Below are 21,558 nucleotides of genomic sequence, written 5' to 3'. Positions count from 1 at the left end.
TGTCCCTACGAAGGACATGAACTCATCATTTTTTATGGCTGCCTCAGTCTTTGTCTTACTTGGCTGGCCTTTTAGCTGTATGACCACCCCTTTCTAGTTGAAATATTTTCTTCATGTAACTTGCAGTTTCCTGTCCTCTTGGTTCTTTTTCTGCTGTGCTGAGGCTCATTTTCCTTACTGTCATTTGCTGGTTTCGTCTTCTTGACCTCCAAAGACAGGAGTGTCTCAGGCCACAGTCCTAGAGACTGTGCCTTTATCTACACTCACTTTACTCCCTCAGGGATCTAATTTTTTTTTGTTTTAATTTTACTTCCCAATAAACTTATCCTTTCCTACTTATTTTTTATTTTTATTTTTTTAGAGACAAGATCTCGCTCTGTCACTCAGGCTGGAGTGCAGTGGTGCAGTTGTGGCTCACTGCAGCTTTGAACTTTTGGGCTCATGCAATCCTCCTGCCTCAGTCTCCTGAGTAGGTAGGAATACAGGTGTGAACCAACATGCCCAGCTAAGTTTTTAAATTTTTTTTTTTTTTTTTTTTTAGTTGCAGTTTCGCTCTTGTTGCCCAGGCTGGAGTGCAATGGTGCGATCTCAGCTCACTGAAACCTCCGCCTCCCGGGTTCAAGCGATTCTCCTGCCTCAGCCTCCAAAGTAGCTGGGATTACAGGCATGTGCCACCACGCCCGGCTAATTTTTGTATTTTTAGCAGAGACGGGGTTTCTCCATGTTGGTCAGGCCGGTCTCGAACTCTCGACCTCAGGTGATTCGCCTGCCTTGGCCTCCCAAAGTGCTGGGATTACAGGCGTGAGCCACTGTGCCTGGCCATTTTTAAATTTTTTTGTAGAGACGGGGTCTCGCCATGTTGCCCAGGAGAGTCTTAAACAGTCCTCCAACCTCAGCCTCCCAGCGTGCTGGGATTATAGGTGTGAGCCACTGTGCCTGGCCCTTAAAGGATCTGATTATCTGGGGCTTTAAATTCTATCAATTAGATTATGAGTTAGCAAACTGCTCTGTAAAGGGCCAGGTATTTTGTTTCGTATATATTTTTCAGGTTTTGCAACTTGTATGGTCCTCGTTGTAACTACCCAACTCTGCAGATGTAGTGTGGGAGCAGTCATAGACGATATGTAAAGAAATGGCTATGGCTGTGTTCTGATAACCTCTAGTTATAAGACACACCGAGGCATTTGACCTGCTGGCCTGCGGGCCTTAGTTTACTGACATCTGGTGATGACTTGTAAATTTTTTTTTTTTTTTTTTTTTTTTTTTTGAGACAGAGTCTTGCTCTGTCACCCAGGCTGGGGTGCAGTGGCGTGATCTCGGCTCACTGCAAGCTCCGCCTCCCGGGTTCACACCATTCTCCTGCCTCAGCCTCCCGAGTAGCTGGGACTACAGGCGCCTGCCACCACGCCTGGCTAATTTTTTTGTATTTTTAGTAGGGACGGGGTTTCACCGTGTTAGCCAGGATGGTCTCGATCTCCTGAGCTCGTGATCCACCCGCCTCGGCCTCCCAAAGTACTTGGGATTACAGGCGTGAGCCACTGCGCCTGGCCCAGTTTTTTTTTTTTTTTTGGGGACAGGGTCTTGCTCTGTCACCTAGGCTGGAATGCAGTGGCGTGATGTTGCCTCTCTGCAACCTCCGCCTCCCAGGTTCAAGGTATTCTTATGCCACAACCTCCTGAGTGGCTGTGATTACAGGCACACGACACTACGCCTGGCCACTTTTTGTATTTTTAGTGGAGACGGGATTTCTGCATGTTGGCCAGGCTGGTCTCAAACTCCTAGCCTCAAGTGATTCACCTGTCTCTGCCACCGAACGTGTTGGGATTACAGGCTTGAGCCACGCGCCTGGCCCTAAATTTCTGTTTCTAATCTTAACTGTTTCTCTCAACTCCAGAATTTCATATCAAGTTACCTGTCTTAGAGCATCATATGAATGTCTAATAAGCATCTTAACATCAGTATGCTCAAAACTGAACTCCCAGTTTTCTGCCCAAGCCTGCTCTACTTGTAATCCTTATAATTTCAGTAAATGACAACTTTATCCTTCCAATTGCTTGGTCCAAAACACCTTTTGACTTCTTTTTATACAACCCACGTCCAGTCTGTCAGCAGATTCTGTTTGTTCTACTTTAAGAATAGATTCAGTTTCCAATCACTTCTTAACCACCTTCACTGCTGCTGCCCCGGTCCATGCCATTGTCAACCTAAATACCGCAGAGAGGCTCTCCAAAAGAAAAGATGTTTGTTTGGGAATAGCACGTACATTGCAACGGGGATACAATTGCCATAGTAAACTGCATGTATTCAGGGAAGTAAAGGAAGGCAGAGATTTTTAAGGGAAAAAATGAGGATTACAGAATTGTTTTGAAATAATTATTCTTGCCTACAAAGGTTAATAACAAAGGTGACACAATCCAAGGTTGGACATGAAGTTGCTGGGCAGATGTCCTTGCAGTAGTATTTTTTTTGTGTAAGGTTGCAGTGGTCTTTGTGCAAGGTTGTATTTTTTGTAGAATCTTTCTCATTATCAGGAGTCTGAGTGTGAGACCAGGTGTGGTGGCTCCTGCCTGTAATCCCAGCAGTTTAGGAGGCTGAGGCAGGTGGGTCACTTGAGGTCAGGAGTTTGAGATTAGCCTGGCCAACATGGCAAAACCCCATTTGTACTAAAAAATACAAAAATTAGCCTGGTGTGGTGGCACATGCCTGTAATCCCAGCTACACGGGAGGCTACGGCACGAGAATCACTTGAACCCGGGAGGCAGAGGTTGCAGTGAGCCAAGATGGCGCCACTGCACTCCAGTCTGGGGGACAGAGTGGAACCTTGTCTCAAAAAAAAAAAAAAAAAAAAAAAAAAATCTAAGTGTGCGAATTCTTTGTCTTCCCTAGCTCTTATTGTCAGGGATATTTTAACATAAGTAACTCCATGTTGTTGATTCTGACAGCTTTGACACTGCCATGATATTTTGTCTGGATTAGGACAGTCATCTCACCATTGATTTCTGCTATAATTTGTTGTTTGTTCCCCCAAAACTGATGTTGAAATTTGATCCCTAGTGTTGGTGATGGGCCTAATGGGAAGTGTTTGGGTCCTGGGGGCAGATCCCTCCTGAATAGATGAATCCCTGGGGGAGGGGTGAGTGAGTTCTTGCTGTCTTAGTTCCCAAGAGAGCTTGTTGGTAAGAAGAGCCTGGAACCTCTCCTGCACTCTTGTTTACTCTCTTGCTATGTGATCTTTGTGCTCGCCAGCTCCCTTTCACTTCTACTCTGCCAGGAGTAGAAGCAGCCTGGAGCCCTCACCAGATGTAGATGTCCAATCTTGAACTTTTTCAGATATCAGAATTGTGAACCAAATAAACCTTTTTATGGTGGCCCATAACAGTTTTTCCTTTACATAGTTAGCACTTCCTTAAGGACCTCTTGTAAGGCAGGTCTGGTTGTAATAAATTCCCTTAGCATTTGTTTGCCTAAAAGGATCTTGTTTCTCCTTCACTTACGAAGCTTAATTTGGCTGGATGTGAAATTCTTGGTTGAAGTTTCTTGTTTTCTTTTTTGAGACAGAGTCTCTCTGTCACCCAGGGTGGAGTGCAGTGGTGTGATCTCAGCTCACTGCAACCTTCGCCTCCTGGGTTCAAGTGATTCTCCTGCCTCAGCCTCCCGAGTAGCTGGGACTACAGGTGTGTGCCACCACATCTGGCTAATTTTTGCATTTTTAGTAGAGATGGGGTTTCACCATGTTGGTCAGGCTGGTCTCTAACTCCTGACCTCAGGTGATCCACCCCAAAGTGCTGGGATTACCGATGTGAGCCACCATGCCCTGCTTGAAATTTCTTTTCTTTAAGAATGCTCAATATAGGCCCCAGTCTCTTCTGGATTGTAGGGTTTCTGCTGAGAGGTCCACTGTTACCCTGATGGGATTCCCTATGTAGCTGACCTGCCCCTTCTCTCTAGCTGCCTTTAACATTTTTTCTTTCATTTCGACCTTGGAGAATCTGATGATTATGTGTCTTGGGGATGGCCATCTTATGTAGTATCTCACTGGGGTTCTCTGCATTAAATAAACCTTTTTTAAAACGTAGATTGGGCTAGGCACAGTGGCTCACGCCTATAATCCCAGCACTTTGGGAGGCCAAGGCAGGTGGATCACTTGAGCCCAGGAGTTCGAGACCAACCTGTGCAACATGGCAAAACTCTATCTCTACAAAAAATTCAAAAATTAGCCAGGCATGGTGGCGTGTGCCTGTAGTCCTAACTACTCAGGCGGCTGAGGTGGGAGGATTGCTTGAGCCCAGGAGGTCAAGGCTGCAGTAAGCCGTGACTGTGCTGCTGCACTCCAGCCTGGGCGACAGAGTGAGACCTTGTCTCAAAAAAATAAAAGACATAGATTACCCAGTCTCAGGTACTCCTTTATAGCAAAATGGACTAAGACAGTCTTTCTGATTCAGTACCACTCGGCCCAATTCTGACTCCAGTATACTCTCAACTCAGCAACCTCAGTGACTGTTTGAAAACTTAGGTGAAATCACATCATCCCTCTGCTTAAAACCCTACACTGACCCCTTCATTCAAGAGTCAATGCTGGAGTCCTCACAGTGGCCCAGAGATCCTACACGTGTGGCTCTTTGTTAACTCTCTTACCCCATCTCCTTGGTTCCCTTTTTTTCAGTCTTAGTAACCTCCTCAGGGCATTTGCAGTTCACTGTTCCTGCCACCTGGGATAACCTCATGGTTCTCCCAGTTTCTTCAGCTTTGGCTCAAATCTCACTTTATCCTTGTGTTAGTCTGTTTTGCATTGCCATGAAGGAATACCTGCAGCTGGGTAATTGATATGGTTTGGATCTGTGTCCCCACCAAATCTTATGTCGAATCGTAGTCCCCAGTGTTGGAGGTGGGGCTTGGTGGGAGGTGCTTAGATCTTGGGGGCAGATTTCGCATGAGTGGTTTAGCACCATCTCCCTTGTACCATCCTTGTGACAGTGAGTGAGTTCTCATGAGATCTGGCTGTTTAAAAGTGTGTGGCACCTCCTCCTTCTCTCTCTTGTTCCTGTCATGTCATGTGCCTGCTCCTCTTTTGCCTTCCACCAAGATTGGAAGCTCCCTGAGGCTTCCTCAGAAGCAGATGCCGTTACACTTCCTGTACAGTCTGCAGAACTGTGAGCCAATTAAATGTCTTTTTTTATAAATTGCCCAGTCTCAGGTATTTCTTTTTTCCTTTTTTTTTTTTTTTTTTTTTTGAGATGGCGTCTCACTCAGTTGCCCAGGCTGGAGTGCAGTGGCGTGATCTCGGCTCACTGCAGCCTCTGCCTCCCAGGCTCAAGCGATCCTTCCACCTCAGCCTCCCAAGTAGCTGGACCACAGGTATACGCCACCATGCCCAACTAATTTTTTGTATTTTTGGTAGAGATGGGGTTTCACCATGTTGCCCAGGCTGATCTCGAACTCCTGACCTCAAGTGATCCACCCGCCTCGGCCTCCCAAAGTGCTGGTATTACAGGCATGAGCCACCATGCCTGGCCAGGTATTTTTTTATAGCAATGCAAGAATGGACTAATACTGTAATTTATAAAGAAAAGAGGTTTATTTGGTTCATGGTTCTGCAGGCTGTACAAGCATGGTGCCAACATCCACTTGGCTTCTGGTGAAGTTTCAGGAAGCTTCCACCCATGGAGGAATAGGTACCACATGGTGAGAGAGGGAGCAAAAGAGTACGGCGAGATATGAGGCTTTTTTTTTTTCTTTTTTTTTTAACAGCCAGCTATGAACTAATAGGGCAAGAACTCAACACCAAGGGGAGGGCGGCAAGCTGAGGTAGGAAAGTAGAGTCTGGAGACAGAGCCTAAGGCCAACCTGTGGCTGACTTCCTTGAATTAAACTGAAAGGAAAGCTTTAGCCTCTGATTGGCTGTGGGCTAATTGTTTATTTGCATAGGGTATAACTCCACTGCAGCCTCTGATTGGCCATGAGCCAATTCTTCATTTACATAGGGTGTAACCAATTGGAAGCCTCCAAAGGGTACCTGGGGGTGTTAACAAATTCTTCTAGCTTAATAAAAACCTAAGGAGCATTACAACTGGAGCTCTTGAGCCACTTGCTCAAGCCTGCTTCCTCTCTGTAGAGTGTACCTTCCCATCAATAAATCTGTGTTTTTGTTGCTTCGCTTGTGCATTTTTTTCAATTCTTTGTTCAACATGCGAACAACCTGGACAACTCCTAGTCAAGACCCTCCACTGGTAACAAAGCCACTCATGAGGGATCCACCCCCATGACCCAAACACCTCCTATTCGAGCTCACTTCCAACATTGGAGATTACGTGTTAATGATATTTGGAGGGGACGAATATCCAAACCGTATCAGTCCTTGAGGCCTGCTGCAGTACTGTTTTCTAACCCCCAAATACCTTTTTTCTTTTTTTTTGAGATGGAGTCTCTCTCTGTCGTCCAGGCTGGAGTGCAGTGGCACGATCTCGGCTCACTGCAACCTCCGCCTCCTGGGTTCAAGCAGTTCTCCTCCCTCAGCCTCCCGAGTAGCTGGGATTACAGGTGCCCACCACCACATCCGGCTAATTTTTGTATTTTTAGTAGAGATGGGGTTTCACCATGTTGGTCAGGCCGGTCTCGAACTCCTGACCTCAGGTGATCTGTCCGCCTCGACTTCCCAAAGTGTTGGGATTGCAGGTGTGAGCCATCACGCCCTACCAACCTGTTGTTTTTCTATACCAGTTCTCATGCTTACTATTGGGAGTTATCATTAGCCCACAAGACTGCCCCCACTTCAGACACCAGTCACAAGTCCTGGTTAAATTTAGGGTTCCGCACCACTGCCTCCTCAGGTTCTATAGAATGACTCACAGACCTCAGGAAGTTGCTTGACTTATGTTTACTGGTTTATTATAAAGGATGCAACTCAGGAACGGCCGAATGGAAGAGCTGCACAGGGCCAGCTATGGAGGGGTGGGGGTTGAGCAGGGCTTCTAGGCTGTTTCTGGCCGTGTCTTCTCCCCAACACATTGGTATGTTTACCAACCCAACAATCCCCACTGTTCAGGGGTTTTTCTTGGAGGCTCCGTTACATAGGCACGATTGATTAAATCATTGGCCTTGGTGATTAAGCTCAATCTCCAGCCCCTCTTCTCTCCCTAGTGTTCCCTGTCGGGGCTGGGGTAGGAGGTGCTGAGTTTAACTTCTCGTCAGTTTGTCTGGCAACGAGCCTCCATCCTGAAGCTACCTGAGGCCTCACCCCAGTAAGTCATCTCATTGGCGTACAAAAGATATTCATTCCATCTTTTGTTGTGGCTTCTCCCAGCCCAGAGCTTCTCTGGGGTTCTGTCAGTCCCGTGAACTCTTCCCTAGGGCTTTTTCCTGTCTGTCAACCGGCTTCTTTTCATGTTTCCCATTCTTTTCACTCTTTACTCTTTCTTTTCTTTTATTTATTTATTTATTTTGGAGATGGAGTTTTGTTGCCCAGACTGGAGTGCAATGGTGCAATCTTGGCTCACTGCAACCTCTGCCTCCTGGATTCAAGTGATTCTCCTGCCTCAGCCTCCCGAGTAGCTGGGATTATAGGTGTGTGCCACCATGCTCGGCTAATTTTGTATTTTTAGTAGAGACGGGATTTTACCATGTTGGTCAGGCTGGTCTCGAATTCCTGACCTCAAGTGATCCAACCGCATCAGCCTCCCAAGGTACTGGGATTACAGGTGTGAGCCACTGTGCCCAGCCCATTCTTCACTATTTCTTTTTGCACTTCTCTGTGTTTATTCTTTTTTAATATGTTATTTTCTTTATGAGACAGGATCTCAGTCTGTGGCCCAGGCTAGAGTGCATTGGTGTGATCATAGCTCACTGTATCCTCTAACCCCTGGGCTCAGGGGATCCTCCCGTCTCAGCCTCTTGAGTAGCTGGGACTATAGGTGTGTGCCATCACACCTGGCTAATTTTTAAATTTTTTAATAAAGATGAGGTCTCACTTTGTTGCCCAGGCTTGGCCTCAAGTGATCCTCCCACCTCAGCCTCCCAAAGTGCTGGGATTACAGGCATGAGCCATCTTGCCTGGCTGATATGTTTATTCTAGTAGGGCAAGGCAGATTCATCATCCAAAGCCAAATTAGATTCAGTCCTACGTAAACCCTGATCGGGTGAGAACAACACAATTGAATGATCTCTGTAATGGTGCCCAAGGAAATGGTAAGAGTGAGGATAGAATTTGTGTTCATGAAGATACATATCAGTCACTGAAAATATTTTTCATGAGGAATGCCACATTCTTGTGCCAACAGGGGTAAATGAGGGCTATATTTAGCTCATTGAAGACTTTATTTGATGTTTTTTTTTGTTCTGTTAGGGATTTGCAACAGTTCTTGCTGAAGCAGTTACATCCCTGGATCTGCCTGTGGCAATTATTAATCTAAAAGAATATGATCCAGATGATCATCTGATAGAAGAGGTTGGTAATTGTCTTTTTCTTCAATCAAAACTCTCAAATTTAACTGATCTGCAATCTTCACAGTAAATTTAATTAGATAACTAGAATCTTCAGAATAAATTTAATTTTCGTGCTAAGGGATTTCAGTTAGTTCAATTCCAGTGTAAATCAGAGAATTGAATGTGGGGTAAGGTTCACTGATTCTCACGTGGTGTGGGGCTTGTTCTTCAGGTGTGTTAAATTCTCCTGGGGCAGGGCTAGAGGTGAGAAAGCTTGGGTGGTTGGAAGTTCACTCCTTCCCACAATTTTTTTTTTTTTTTTTTTTGAGATGGAGTCTCACTATGTCACCCAGGCTGGAGTGCAGTGGTGCAATCTCAGTTCAGTGCAATGTCCGTCTTCAGGTTCAAGTGATTCTCCTGCCTCAGCCTCCCAAGTAGCTGGGATTTACAGGCATGCGCCATCATGCCCAGCTAATTTTTTTTTTTTGTATTTTTTGCTGGAGATGAGGTTTCACCATGTTGGCCAGGCTGGTCTGAAATTCCTGGCCTCAAGTGATCTGCCCGCCTTGGCCTCCCAAAGTGCTGGGATTACAGGCATGAGCCACTGTGCCTGGCCCCTACTATTTTTATTTTTTTTTAAATTTATCTTACAGAGACAGGCTCTCACTCTCTCACCCAGGCTCTGGAGTACAGTGGTGCAATTTGAATCTCCCAGGCTCAAGTGATCCTCCTTCCTCAGCCTCCTAAAGTAGCTGAGACTACACGCATGTGCTGCCATGCCCTGCTAATTTTAAAAGATTTTTTTTTTTTTTTTTGAGATGGAGTCTCGCTCTGTCACCCAGGCTGGAGTGCAGTGGCGCAATCTTGGCTCACTGCAAGCTCCGCCTCCCAGGTTCACGCCATTCTTCTGCCTCAGCCTCCCGAGTAGGTGGGACTACAGGTGCCTGCCACCACGCCTGGCTAATTTTTTGTAGTTTTAGTAGAGACGGGGTTTCACCGTGTTAGCCAGGATGGTCTCAATCTCCTGACCTCGTGATCCGCCTGCCTCGGCGTCCCAAAGTGCTAGGATTACAGGCGTGAGTCACTGCGCCTGGCCAAAAGATTTTTTATAGAGATATGGTCTCACTATATTGCCCAGGCAGATCTCGAACTCCTGGCCTCAGTCTCCTAAAGTACTAGGATTATAGATATGCCCAGCCCTCCCCCCTATTTTGAATCTCTTAATCAAGGAAGGGTTGTTATTGATGGCAGTGTGCTATGCTTGTAGACCATGGGCAATCCAACCAAAAGGTCAAAAGCAGAGAGTATGGGTTTTGGAATCAGAGAAATCTGTTATTAGCTGTGTGACCTCAATGCATTAGTTAATATCTTTTTTTTTTTTTAATGGAGTTTCGCTCTTGTTGCCCAGGCTGGAGTGCAATGGTGTGATCTTGGCTCACTGCAACCTCCAACTCCAGGGTTCAAGTGATTCTCCTACCTCAGCCTCCCGAGTAGTTGGGATTACAGGTGCCCACCACCATGCCTGGCTAATTTTTGTATTTTTGGTAGAGATGGGGTTTCACTGTGTTGGCCAGGCGGGTGTTGAACTCCTGACATCAGGTGATTTATTTGCCTCGGTCTCCCATAGTGCTGGGATTACAGGCATGAGCCACTGTGCCCGTGCGCATTACTTAATATCTATGAGGGTTTAATTTCTTCATCTGAAAAATGTTCCTCCCCTTTTTTCTCCAGTCATGCCCAGTTAGGGGATTTCACCCTACGGCAGTGGTCCTCAAAGTGTGGTCCCTGAGCCAGCAGCATCAGCATCTCCTGTGAACTTGCTAGAAATGCAGAATCTCAGGTCTTAGCCTAGCTGCATTGTAGAGCTTAAACAGCGCTCCTGGTGATGCTGACGCAGGTAGAGTTAGAGAAGCAGAGGCTGGGTGCGGTGGCTCACGCCCGTAATCCCAACACTTTGGGAGGCCGAGGTAGGTGGATCACCTGAGGTCAGGAGTTGGAGACCAGCCTGGCCAACATGGTGAAACCACATCTCTACTCAAAATACAAAAATTAGCTGGGGTTGGTGGTGGGCGCCTGTAATCCCAACTACTCAGGAGGCTGAGGCAGGAGAATTGCTTGAACCTGGGAGGCGGAGGTTGCAGTGAGCCAAGATTGCGCCATTGCCCTCTAGCCTGGGCGACAAAAGCAAATTGCCGTCTCAAAAAAAAAAAAAAAAAAAAAGAAGAAACACATAGAGCTGGGGTTGACAAACTTTCACGTAAAGGGCCAGGTAGTATCTTCACCTTTGTGGGCTGGGCAGCTACTCAGTTTTGCCACTGAGGCACGAAACAGCCATAGATAATATGTAAATGAATGAGTGTGGCTGTGTTCCACTAAAACTTTCTTTAAAAAAAATAGAGGCCAGGCGTTGTGGCTCTCGCCTATATAATCCCAGCAAGTTGAGAGGTCAAGGCTGGTGGATCGCTTGAGCTCAGACATATGAGAGCAGCCTGGGCAACATGGTGAAACCCCGTCTCTATTAAAAATAGAAAAATTAGCCATGGTGGTGCACGCCTGTAGTCCCAGCTACTTGGGAGGCTGAGGCATGAGAATTGCTTAAACTCGGGAGGTGGAGATTGCAGTGAGCTGAGATCATGCCACTGCACTCCAGCCTGGGTGACAGAGCAAGACTCTGTCTCAAAAAAAAAAAAACCCCAAAAAGGCAGCAAGCAAGATGTGGCTCGTGGATTGTAGTTTACCGGCCCCGTCTTAGTGGTTAAATATCTAGCTTTAACTCTGTCCATTTCTTTGTCCCCCAAGAAAATGTATTGGTGTGCACATGAGTGAGTTTGAATGTGCTCTAAATTATCTGTGAAAAATTATTAGCAAACTTTGATACTTGTAACTAAGAGATTACTTATAACTTACCTCATGACTTGGAACTGTTAAGATGAATTCAAACACCAGGCTATCAAGACTAAGGATACACAGGTTGAGAATCCCTGAACCGCAAATTGGAAATGCTTTAAAATCCAAATTTCTGGAGCGCTGACAGGAGGCCACAAGTGGAAAATTTCGCACCTGACCTCCTGTGATGGGTCAAGGTCAAAACGCAGTCAAAACTTTGTTTCATGTATGAAATTGTCAAAAATATTATACAAAGTTACCTACAGGCTATGTGTGTAAGGTGTATATGAAACAAAGGAATTTTGTGTTTAGACTTGATATATCCCCAAGGTACATCATTATGTATATGCAGATTTAAAAAACAAAACAAAACAAAAAAACCTCCAAAATCCGAAACACTTCCCATCCCAAACATTTTGGATAACGGATACCTAGCCTGTATTTTGTTTCCCTAGGATTTGCAACAGTTCTGTTTAGATAATGGTGCCAAGTGTTAAATTACATTATGTTTAAAAATTTTTATTGCTTTAATTTATTAGATAATTTTTTAGAGATCTCTCTGTATTTTTTCTTTTCTTTTCCTTTTTTTTTTTTTTTTTTGAGATGGAGTCTTTGCTTTGTTGCCCAGGCTGGAGTGCAGTGTGCAGTGGTGTGATTGTGGGGCCCACTGAAGCCTCTGCCTCCTGGGCTCAAGCAGTTCTCCTGCCTCAGCCTCCCGAGTAGCCGGAACTACAGGCACCCACTACCACGCCTGCCTAGTTTTTGTATTTTTAGTAGAGACGGGGTTTCACTGTGTTGCTTAGGCTGGTCTTGAACTCCTGACCTCAAGCGATCCACCCGCCTCAGCCTCCCAAAGTCCTGGGATTACAGGTATGAGCCACTGGGCCCAGCCAACATCCACTGCCTTGATATGGATATTCACAGCTTCCTGTCTGAGGAGATGGTAATGGACCGAGAACATGGTTCCCCTATTCCTTGGAGATTTCAGAGATTTAAAACAATCTCAAACACCAAATACAACTCTTATTGGATAAGCAAGGTCACCACATTCCTCGTCTTTCTGACACCACAGAGCAGCTTCCACTCTAAGGAAGCAGGAACGTGAGCTGTTGTTTTCTCTTAAGGTTTGAAACTCAGGTGCCTTATTTTCCCCCAGTGTGTTCTTCCATTAGTAGCCACCGTGCCTGGCCATCTCTCTGCATTTTTTCTTTTTTTTTTTGAGACGGAGTCTTGCTCTGTCGCCCAGGCTGGAGTGCAGTGGCGTGATCTCGGCTCACTGCAAGCTCTGCCTCCCGGGTTCATGCCATTCTCCTGCCTCAGCCTCCCGAGTAGCTGGGACTACAGGCACCCGCCACGCCCGGCTAATTTTTTGTATTTTTAGTAGAGATGGGGTTTCACCGTGTTAGCCAGGATGGTCTCGATCTCCTGACCTTGTGATCCGCCCGCCTCGGCCTCCCAAAGTGCTGGGATTACAGGCTTGAGCCACCGCACCCGGCCTGTATTTTTTCTTGATTGATTTGGATTTTGTTTCCACTGTGGCAAATCAGCGATAATGAGAATGTATAATCTGGATAATGGAATGGCATATATGGTGAAATATACCAGGAGGTATATTGGCAGGAGCAAGGGACTGGGTTTTCTCTCCTGTGCAAGCTGTTCTTGCTGTGTTTCTTAGTCATGCCCTTCACTTTCGAAAATGAGCCATGTTTATGAAGGTGCCCTTTGTTCTTTGAGATGAATATGCTTTTTTTCAAAGGATTTTCTTCATCAAGATAATTTATGCCTTGAATGTTCTACTGAAACAATTACTTTCTTGGTTAGGTGACTAGTAAAAATGTCTGTGTCTTCCTGGTTGCAACATACACTGACGGCCTACCAACCGAAAGTGCAGAGTGGTTCTGCAAATGGTTAGAGGAAGCAGCCATTGATTTTCGATTTGGCAAAACTTACCTGAAGGGTATGAGATATGCGGTATTTGGCCTGGGAAATTCTGCCTATGCTAGCCACTTCAACAAGGTAGGTCTATATTGAATTATAGGAATAAATTCTCCCCATAAACACACACACACGCGCACACACGTACACACACACACATAAACACACACATATGTGAAATAATCCACAAACTTTGGTAGCTAGTAATAAATACATTTCTTCTATTATTTTATTGATTGATTGATTGAGGTAGAGTTTTGCTCCGTCGCCCAGGCTGGAGTGCAGTGGCACCATCTCAGCTCACTGCAACTTCTACCTCCTGGGTTCAAGTGATTCTCCTGCCTCAACCTCCCGAGTAGCTGGGATTACAGGCATGTGCCACCACGCTTGGCTAATTTTTGTATTTTTACTAGAGACGGGGTTTCACCATGCCGGCCAGGCTGGTTGTGAACTCCTGGCCTCATGTGATCCACCCAAAGTAAGCCACTATGTCCGGCCTCTTCTGTTTTTTTTTTTTTTTTTTGGAAACAGCCTTGCTCTATCCCGCAGCTGGAGTGCAGTGGCGCCTCCCGAGTAGCTGGGATTACAGGCACCCACCACCATGCCTGGCTATTTTTTTTGTATTTTTAGTAGAGACAGGGTTTCACCATGTTGGCCAGGCTGTTCTCGAACTCCTGACCTCAGGTGATCCACCCACCTCGGCCTCCCAGAGTCCTGGGATTACAGGTGTGAGCCACCATGCCCAGCCTGCCCAAGCTCTTTATGCAGGTGAACTCTTAAAAAAAATTTTTTTTTAATTATGTTTATTTTTTTCAGGACAGGGTCTTGCTTTGTCATCCAGGCTGGAATGCAGTGACCTGATCAGAATTCTCTGAACCTTGAAGTCCTAGGCTCAAGGGATCCTCCCAAGTCAGCCTCCCTAGTAGCTGGAACTATAGGCGGGCACCAGTACCCCTGGCTAATCTTTCATTGTTTTAGAGATGAGGGTCTCACTGTGTTGCCCAGGCTTGGTTCAAACTCCTGGCCTCAAGCAGTCCTATCCACCTCAGCCTCCCAGATTTCTGGGATTACAGGCATGAATGTGTCCAGCCTGAGCTCAGTTTAAAAAAATCGTGAATTTTTCGGCTGGGCGTGGTGGCTCACGCCTGTAATCCCAGCACTTTGGGAGGCCGAGGCGGGCGGATTGAGGTCAGGAGATCGAGACCATCCTGGCTAACATGGTGAAACCCCGTCTCTACCAAAAATACAAAAAAATTAGCTGGGTGTGGTGGCGGGAGCCTGTAGTTCCAGCTACTCGGGAGGCTGAGGCAGGAGAATGGCGTGAACTCGGGAGGCGGAGCTTGCAGTGAGCCGAGATCTCACCACTGCACTCTAGCCTGGGCAACAGAGTGAGACTCTGTCTCAAAAAAAAAAAAAAAATCATGAATTTTTCAAGGGAAACGGAGGAAAAAACATTCGTTGCACTTTATGTAATAAAACGTTAAATTTTTTGGTTAGTTTTCCCGGGCTATTTTTCTAAATGAAATTAACTTGGCTCCTTTTGCGTCCTGTTCTCTACACTTGAAAAAATGAAATGATGGAGCCTCTCAGTTTCTTGGTCATTTGCACTGTGTACCTCTTCCTAGAGATGGGCCCTGCCTAGCTGTCTGTCTCTGGTGGAGTGTTAGTGACGGTGGAGGTGGGGAGTTTTCTTTTAAAAGCTGTTTATGGCCGGGCGCAGTGGCACACGCCTGTAATCCCAGCACTTTGGGAGGCAGAGACGGGTGGATCACCTGAGGTCGGGAGTTCGACCCCAGCCTGACCAACATGGAGAAACCCCATCTCTACTAAAAATACAAAATTAGCCGGGCATAGTGGCACATGCCTGTAGTCCCAACTACTTGGGAGGCTGAGGCAGGAGAATCACTTGAACCCGGGAGGTGGAGGTTGCAGTGAGCCGAGGTCGTGCCATTGCACTCCAGCCTGGGTAACAAGAGTGAAACTCCGTCTCAAAAAAAATAAAATAAAATAAAATAAAATAAAAAGCTGTTTTCATTCTATTGTTGTGTCACAATGTAGATTTTGCTCCATATTTTCATTAAAAACAATTTTGATTATGTGTTTTTTGAGACAGGGTCTCACCATGTTGCCTAGGTTGGAGTTCAGTGGCATGATCATAGCTTGCTGCAGCCTTGACCGGAGTGCAATGGCACAATCTCGGCTCATTGCAACTTCTGCCTCCTGGGTTCAAGGAATTCTCATGCCTCGGCCTTCCAAGTAGCCTGAATTATAGGCATGTGCCACCACACCCCACTAATTTTTGTATTTTTAGTAGAGATGGGGTCTCACCATGTTGGCCAGGCTGGTCTTGAACTCCTGGCCTCAAACAATCTGCCTGCCTCAGCCTCCCAAAGTGCTGGGATTACAGACGTGAGACACTTCGCCTGGCGTAGATATGTAAATATTTTGTTTAATGCCTTGCCACTCAGGAAGCTTATTAAGTTTTTGAACTCTTAACTATGCCTCTTGATAACCCCTGTTCCTCAGCTTAATTGCTTCGTATCACAGTGAAATAAATTACTGAGTTTAGGAAATTACGAATCTTGCCAAATTTATTACATTTTCATTTTATAACTGAATAGGCTTAGGCCCCATAGGTTTTGTTACATTTTTGGAACTCATTTATTTTGTTAACTCCTGTTTTGTTCTTATCATGATATAGAATGGTAAGTTTCAAATTTTTTTTAGTCATTAACCCTTCATTTGATAAAGGGGGTTTGTTTGTCCTTTTGTTTAAAAAAATAAATCTAAGGCAGAAAAATAGAATACATAAAATGCAGCTCTTTTGGGTCAAGGCTGGAGCTTGAAGGCTTGAAGGTCATTTTGCCAAGCAATTTCCTCTTCCTTAGCGGCAGCCCATGACCAGGGGCCCCAGAAGGACTTTGGGCTTTTCAGAGCAGTCTGGAAAACCCTGATTTAGAGAACTGTGCTTTTAGCCTATCTGTCTTTTCCTCGCAGGTTGGCAAAAATGTTGACAAGTGGCTCTGGATGCTTGGTGCACATCGTGTGATGAGTCGAGGGGAGGGCGACTGCGACGTGGTTAAAAGCAAGCATGGCAGCATTGAGGCCGACTTCAGAGCGTGGAAAACCAAGTTCATCTCCCAGCTGCAGGCACTTCAGAAAGGAGAGAGAAAGAAGTCCTGTGGCGGCCACTGCAAGAAAGGCAAATGTGAATCTCACCAACGTGGCTCAGAGGAGAGGGAGGAAGGATCTCACGAGCAGGATGAATTGCATCACAGAGACACCGAGGTATACTGCCTGTGTGTTCATCTCTCGAGGCTTTCCCCCTCTGCTTGGAGATCTCGAGCTTGGCCTCTTCCTCAATAAACCACCTCATTGGCTTCTGGTTAGAAGGAAGATCTGGCTGAGTGCAGTGGCTCACACTTGTAATCCCTACACTTTGGGAGGCCAAGGTGGGGGTATTGCTTGAGTACAGGAGTTCAAGAGCAGCCTGGGCAACATAGCAAGACCCTATCTTTACCACAATAATTTTAAATTTAGTGAGGCATGGTGGTGCATGCCTGTTGTCTCAGCTACGTAGGAGGTGGAGTTGGGAGGATTGCTTGAGCCCATTAATTTGAGACTGCAGTGAGCTGTGATCATGCCACTGCCCTCCAGCCTGGGCAACAGAGTGAGACCCTGCCCCAAAAACAAAGACAGAAACACTAACAAAAAAAGAAGGAAGATGTGAAACTCATGTGGTGGTGTTTCAGAGAGAGAGAGAGGCCTTAGGAATTAAGCCATATCGTGCTAGATGCTTTCCAGAATCTCTTCTTGAGGCTGGGCACAGTGGCTCACGCTTGTAATCCCAGCACTTTTGGGAGGCCAAGGTGGGTGGATCACTTGAAGTCGGGAGTTCGAGACCATCCTGGCCAACATGGCGAAACCCCATCTCTACTAAAAATACAAAAATTAGCCAGGTGTGGTGGCGGGCACCTGTAATCCCAGCTACTTGGGAGGCTGAGACACAAGAATCGCTTGAACCTGGGAGGTGGAGGTTGCAGTGATCTGAGATCACGCGACTGCACTCCAGCCCGGGCAACAGAGTGAGACTCAGTCTCAAAAAAAAAAAAAAAAAAACCACATACACACAACCAAAATCTCTTCTGTAATCCTTGCATTGTTAGAGTCAAGTGGATTTTTAACCACATTTTGCAAGTTGCAAAACGGAGCCACAGTACTGCCTGACTTCAATGACTCCATTAGTCACTCAAACTGAAGGCTGCAAGTCATCCTAGATTCTGCTCTTTTTCCCTCACATTCTGAGCATTTCTCTTGCTTCCTTCTTTAAATACCCCAATTCCTTTGAAGCTCCTGTCTTCAGGCTGTAACACTTCTGTCATCTTCACAGCTGTTATCTTTTGGCCACCTGGTCAGTTGCATAATTCAGCAGCAACTTTACATTCTGACTCATTGTTTCTCTCTCCACCCCTGTTCCTATCATTATTCTTTGAGGCTGTGGCATCCTTGTGGATGATCTGTCTAGCACCCTGGCCTGCAGTTTCCTGGCTTTCACACCTCCAGCAACCATTTCTCCACTGACCTTGGTCTCTCCCTTACATGGGCACATCTGAAATTCAAGTTCCTCTCATGCTTACTATGACCTCATTGTGTGGCCTCTACTTTAACAACATTCCTTTTTTTTTTTTGAGACCGAGTCTCATTCTGTCACCCCCAGTCTGGAGTACAATGGTATGATCATGGATCACTGCAGCCTTGACCTCCCCAGGCAGTGGTGATCCTCCCACTTCAGCCTCCCAGGTAGCTGGGATTATAGGCATGTGCCACCATGCCTAGCTAATTTGTCTATTTTTTGCAGAGATGGAGTTTCACCATGTTGCCGAGGCTGGTTTTGAACACTTGGGCTCAAACGATCCACTTGGCCCGGCCTCCCAAAATGCTGGGATCATAGGCATGAGCAACTGTGCCTGGCCTTTAAAATTCTTTTGATCTGGCCAGGCGTGGTGGCTCACGCCTGTAATCCCAGCACTTTGGGAGGCTGAGGCGCGTAGATCATGAGGTCAGGAATTCGAAACCAGCCTGGCCAACAGTGGTAAACCCCGTCTCTACTAAAAATACAAAAATTAGCTGGGCGTGGTGGCGGGCACCTGTAATCCTAGCTACTCGGGAGGCTGAGGCAGGAGAATCTCTTGAACCCAAGAGGCGGAGTTTGCAGTAAGCCGAGATTGCACCACTGCACTCTAGCCTGGGTGACAGAGCGAGACTCCATCTCAAAAAAAAAAAAAAGCTTTTGATCCCATCTGAACCTATACCTTTTTTATTGAGTAGTAGAAACTACTTACTTTATTTTCCTCCTTAAACCCCATTTTGAATTTTATCCTCACTCTGTTATAAATCTCTTCAATTTTTTTTTTCTTTTGTTTGAGATGGAGTCTTGCTTTGTTGCCCAGGCTGGAGTCAAGTGGCACAATGTTGGCTTACTACAACCTCCGCTTTCTGGGTTCAAGGATTCTCCTGCTTCAGCCTCCTGAGTAACTGGGATTACAGGTGTGTGCCACCATGCCCGGCTAATTTTTGTATTTTTAGTAGAGGTGGGGTTTTGCCACGTTGGCCAGGCTGGTCTCAAACTCCTGACCTCAGGTGATCCACCTACCCTGGCCTCCCAAAGTACTGGGATTACAGGCGTGAGCCACCGTGCCCAGCCTTAACCTTTTCAATTGCTTTACCTCTCACTCATTCTTGTAACCCGATTGGCCAAACCCCAAGCCAGGCTGAAACCATCCCCTTCACATCAGCCTTCCCCATGTCTGCTGCTGATTGTTTGACTACAGATTCATGACCACAGGCTCAAGTATAGACTCAGAAGTGCTCTACAGGCTCACAACTTCCCTTGCAGATTCCCCTTCTTACTCTCCAAGTTGACTGTTTCATACTCATTTCCTCCCCACCCCTTCCCCCAAGCTCCCATCTGAAGCCATCAGAGGGGAACTCTCTCAGTGTCTCTGCAGCCCATCTCCAGATCTTTACTACCTCTTCTGGCTCAGAAGACCAAGTATCTGGTTCCTGTCCCAGACTACATCTGTCTATGCCGTGGAATCAAGGACTGGGTTCCTTCATTGATTGCTTCTCTTCTCCTGTATCATTCATTTGTTCTCTCTGCTAGATTGCTCCCATAAATTTATAAACATGCCCTGGAATTATATGTGTTTAAACAAACTTAAAAAAAAACCAAAAAACAAGTTGGGTGCGGTGGCTCACAGCTGTAATCCCGGCACTTTGGGAGGCTGAAGTGAGAGGATTGCTTGAGCCCAGGTGGTCAAGGTTGCAGTGAGCAATGATCTCACCACTGCACTGCAAGCCTGGGTGACAGTGAGATCCTGTCTCAAAAAAAAAAAAAAAAAAAAAATTCAGACTGGGTGCAGTGGCTCACGCCTGTAATCCCAGCACTTTGGGAGGCCAAGGCAGGCGGATCACCTGAGGTCAGGAGTCTGAGACCAGCCTGGCTAATGTGGTGAAACCCCGTCTCTAGTAAAATACAAAAAAATTAGCCAGGCGTGGTGGCGCACGCCTGTAATCTCAGCTACTCAGGAGACTGAGGCAGGAGAATCACTTGAACCCAGGAGGCGAAGGTTGCAGTGAGCTGAGATGGTGCCACTGCACCCCAGCCTGGGCGACAGTGAGACTCTGTTTCAAAAAAAAAAAAAAACCAAAAACTGAAAAAATAGAGAGGAGTCTCCAGAGTTTAGCAGATAACTCTTAGCTCTGTCTCTTGCTTAGCTCCCAGGTTATATTTGGCCTCTCTGGATTCCTTACATTTTTGCCAACTCAGTGATGCACTTAAAATTGTGCTTTAAAAGTTATTACCTTGGCCGGGTGCGGTGGCTCATGCCTGTAATCCCAGCACTTTGGGAGGCCAAGGTGGGCGGATCATTTGAGGTCAGCAGTTCGACACTAACCTGGCCAATATGGTGAAACCCCGTCTCCACTAAAAGTACAAAAATTACCCAGGTGTGGTGGCATGCGCCTGTAGTCCCAGCTACTCCAGAGGCTGAGACAGGAGAATCCTTGAACCGGGGAGGCGGTGGTTGCAGTGAGCCGAGATTGCGCCACTGCACTCCAGCCTGGGCAACAGAGCGAGACTCTGTCTCAAAAAAAAAAACAAAAACAAAAAAACAAAACCCTTATTTAGTTTGTGTTGTTTTCTGCAGGAGAGTTGTTGAAAGTGTGCAGTCTGTTGTATGGCTGGGAACAGAAGTCTCTGTCAACTCTCAGCTACTGCAGTTTGGCTTTCTCTCCCCTTAAACTGCTCTTTTCTACACCCAGGGGACTTCATGTCATCAAGCCTGAGGGGGATTTACAAAGGAAATTAGATTTTATTTAAGAGATGAAAGCTTTTTATTTTTATTTTATTATGTTATTTTATACAGGGTCTTGCTTTGTTGCCCAGGCCAGAGTGTTGTGGAGTGATCATAGCTCACTGCAGCTTTGAACTCCTGAGCTCAAGTGATCCTCCTGCCTCAGCCTCCTGAGTAGCAGGGATTTACAGGCGTGAGCCACCATCCTGTCTACTTTTAATTTTTGTTTTTGTAGAGACAGGGTCTCACTATTTTGCCCAGGCTGATCTTGAACTCCTAGCCTCCAGCAATCCTCCCACCCACCTTGGCCTCCCAAAGTGTTGAGATTACAGGCATGAGCCTCCACACTGGCTGCAAGCTCTTTAAGTTACGGGACCCATAACCTGAATTGAAATTGATGTTTTATTCCAATTTCATTGCAGTCATAGCTTGGACTGAAATGAAATTGGAATGAAACATCTGTCATATCACTTCCTGTTGAGCTAAATAATTATCTCTTGAAGCCATCTGTTCTGTGGGCTTGACTCAGACTGACTGACTCCAGGTAGCCATAAAATGCTATTTGCGTTGCACACCATACCTCATATCCTGTCATTCAACAGTGCATAGCTAATCACTAATCAATATTATCGCTATAAAGCAATGAGAATTTCTGTCCGACAACTTGGTATCGACCACTCCTTGTTCCCTTTGCTTTTAAAAACCTGCTTGTAACAAAAGCTAATGGAGCAGTCCCTTCAGCTGCAAAGTGTGTTTGAGGCAGCTGCCCTCGTTTTGGCTCAAATAAACCCTTTAAATTATATTTTGACTAGGTGCAGTGGCTCACCCCTGTAATCCCAATCCCAGTGCTGTCTGAGGCCAAGATGGGAGGATTGCTCGAGGCCAGGAGTTAGAGACTAGCCTGGGCGACATAGTGAGACACTGTCTCTAATTTAAAAAAGGGTCTGGGCATGGTGACTCATGC

At 46.1% G+C, this 21,558-nt stretch overlaps 1 protein-coding gene across 8 annotated transcripts in view; it reads left to right on the top strand.

The window, feature by feature from the left end:
• TYW1 (tRNA-yW synthesizing protein 1 homolog (S. cerevisiae)) overlaps nucleotides 1–21,558 on the top strand; it is a 268,838-nt gene that overhangs the window by 9,918 nt on the left and 237,362 nt on the right. For all 8 annotated transcript variants that reach the window (XR_008526802.2, XR_010140624.1, XR_010140625.1 and 5 more), the window contains 3 exon segments: nucleotides 8,339–8,440; nucleotides 13,126–13,320; nucleotides 16,237–16,527. Coding sequence is in view for 5 of the 8 variants with exons in the window: in XM_054558831.2 (XP_054414806.1) it covers nucleotides 8,339–8,440; nucleotides 13,126–13,320; nucleotides 16,237–16,527 (588 nt within the window). In the remaining 3 variants the exon portion in view is untranslated.

Source organism: Pongo abelii, chromosome 6, assembly GCF_028885655.2.
Source record: "Pongo abelii isolate AG06213 chromosome 6, NHGRI_mPonAbe1-v2.0_pri, whole genome shotgun sequence".
NCBI lineage: Eukaryota > Metazoa > Chordata > Mammalia > Primates > Hominidae > Pongo > Pongo abelii.
The sequence above is the reverse complement of the archived record's forward strand: the minus strand, read 5'-3'. Positions and strand labels throughout refer to the sequence as shown.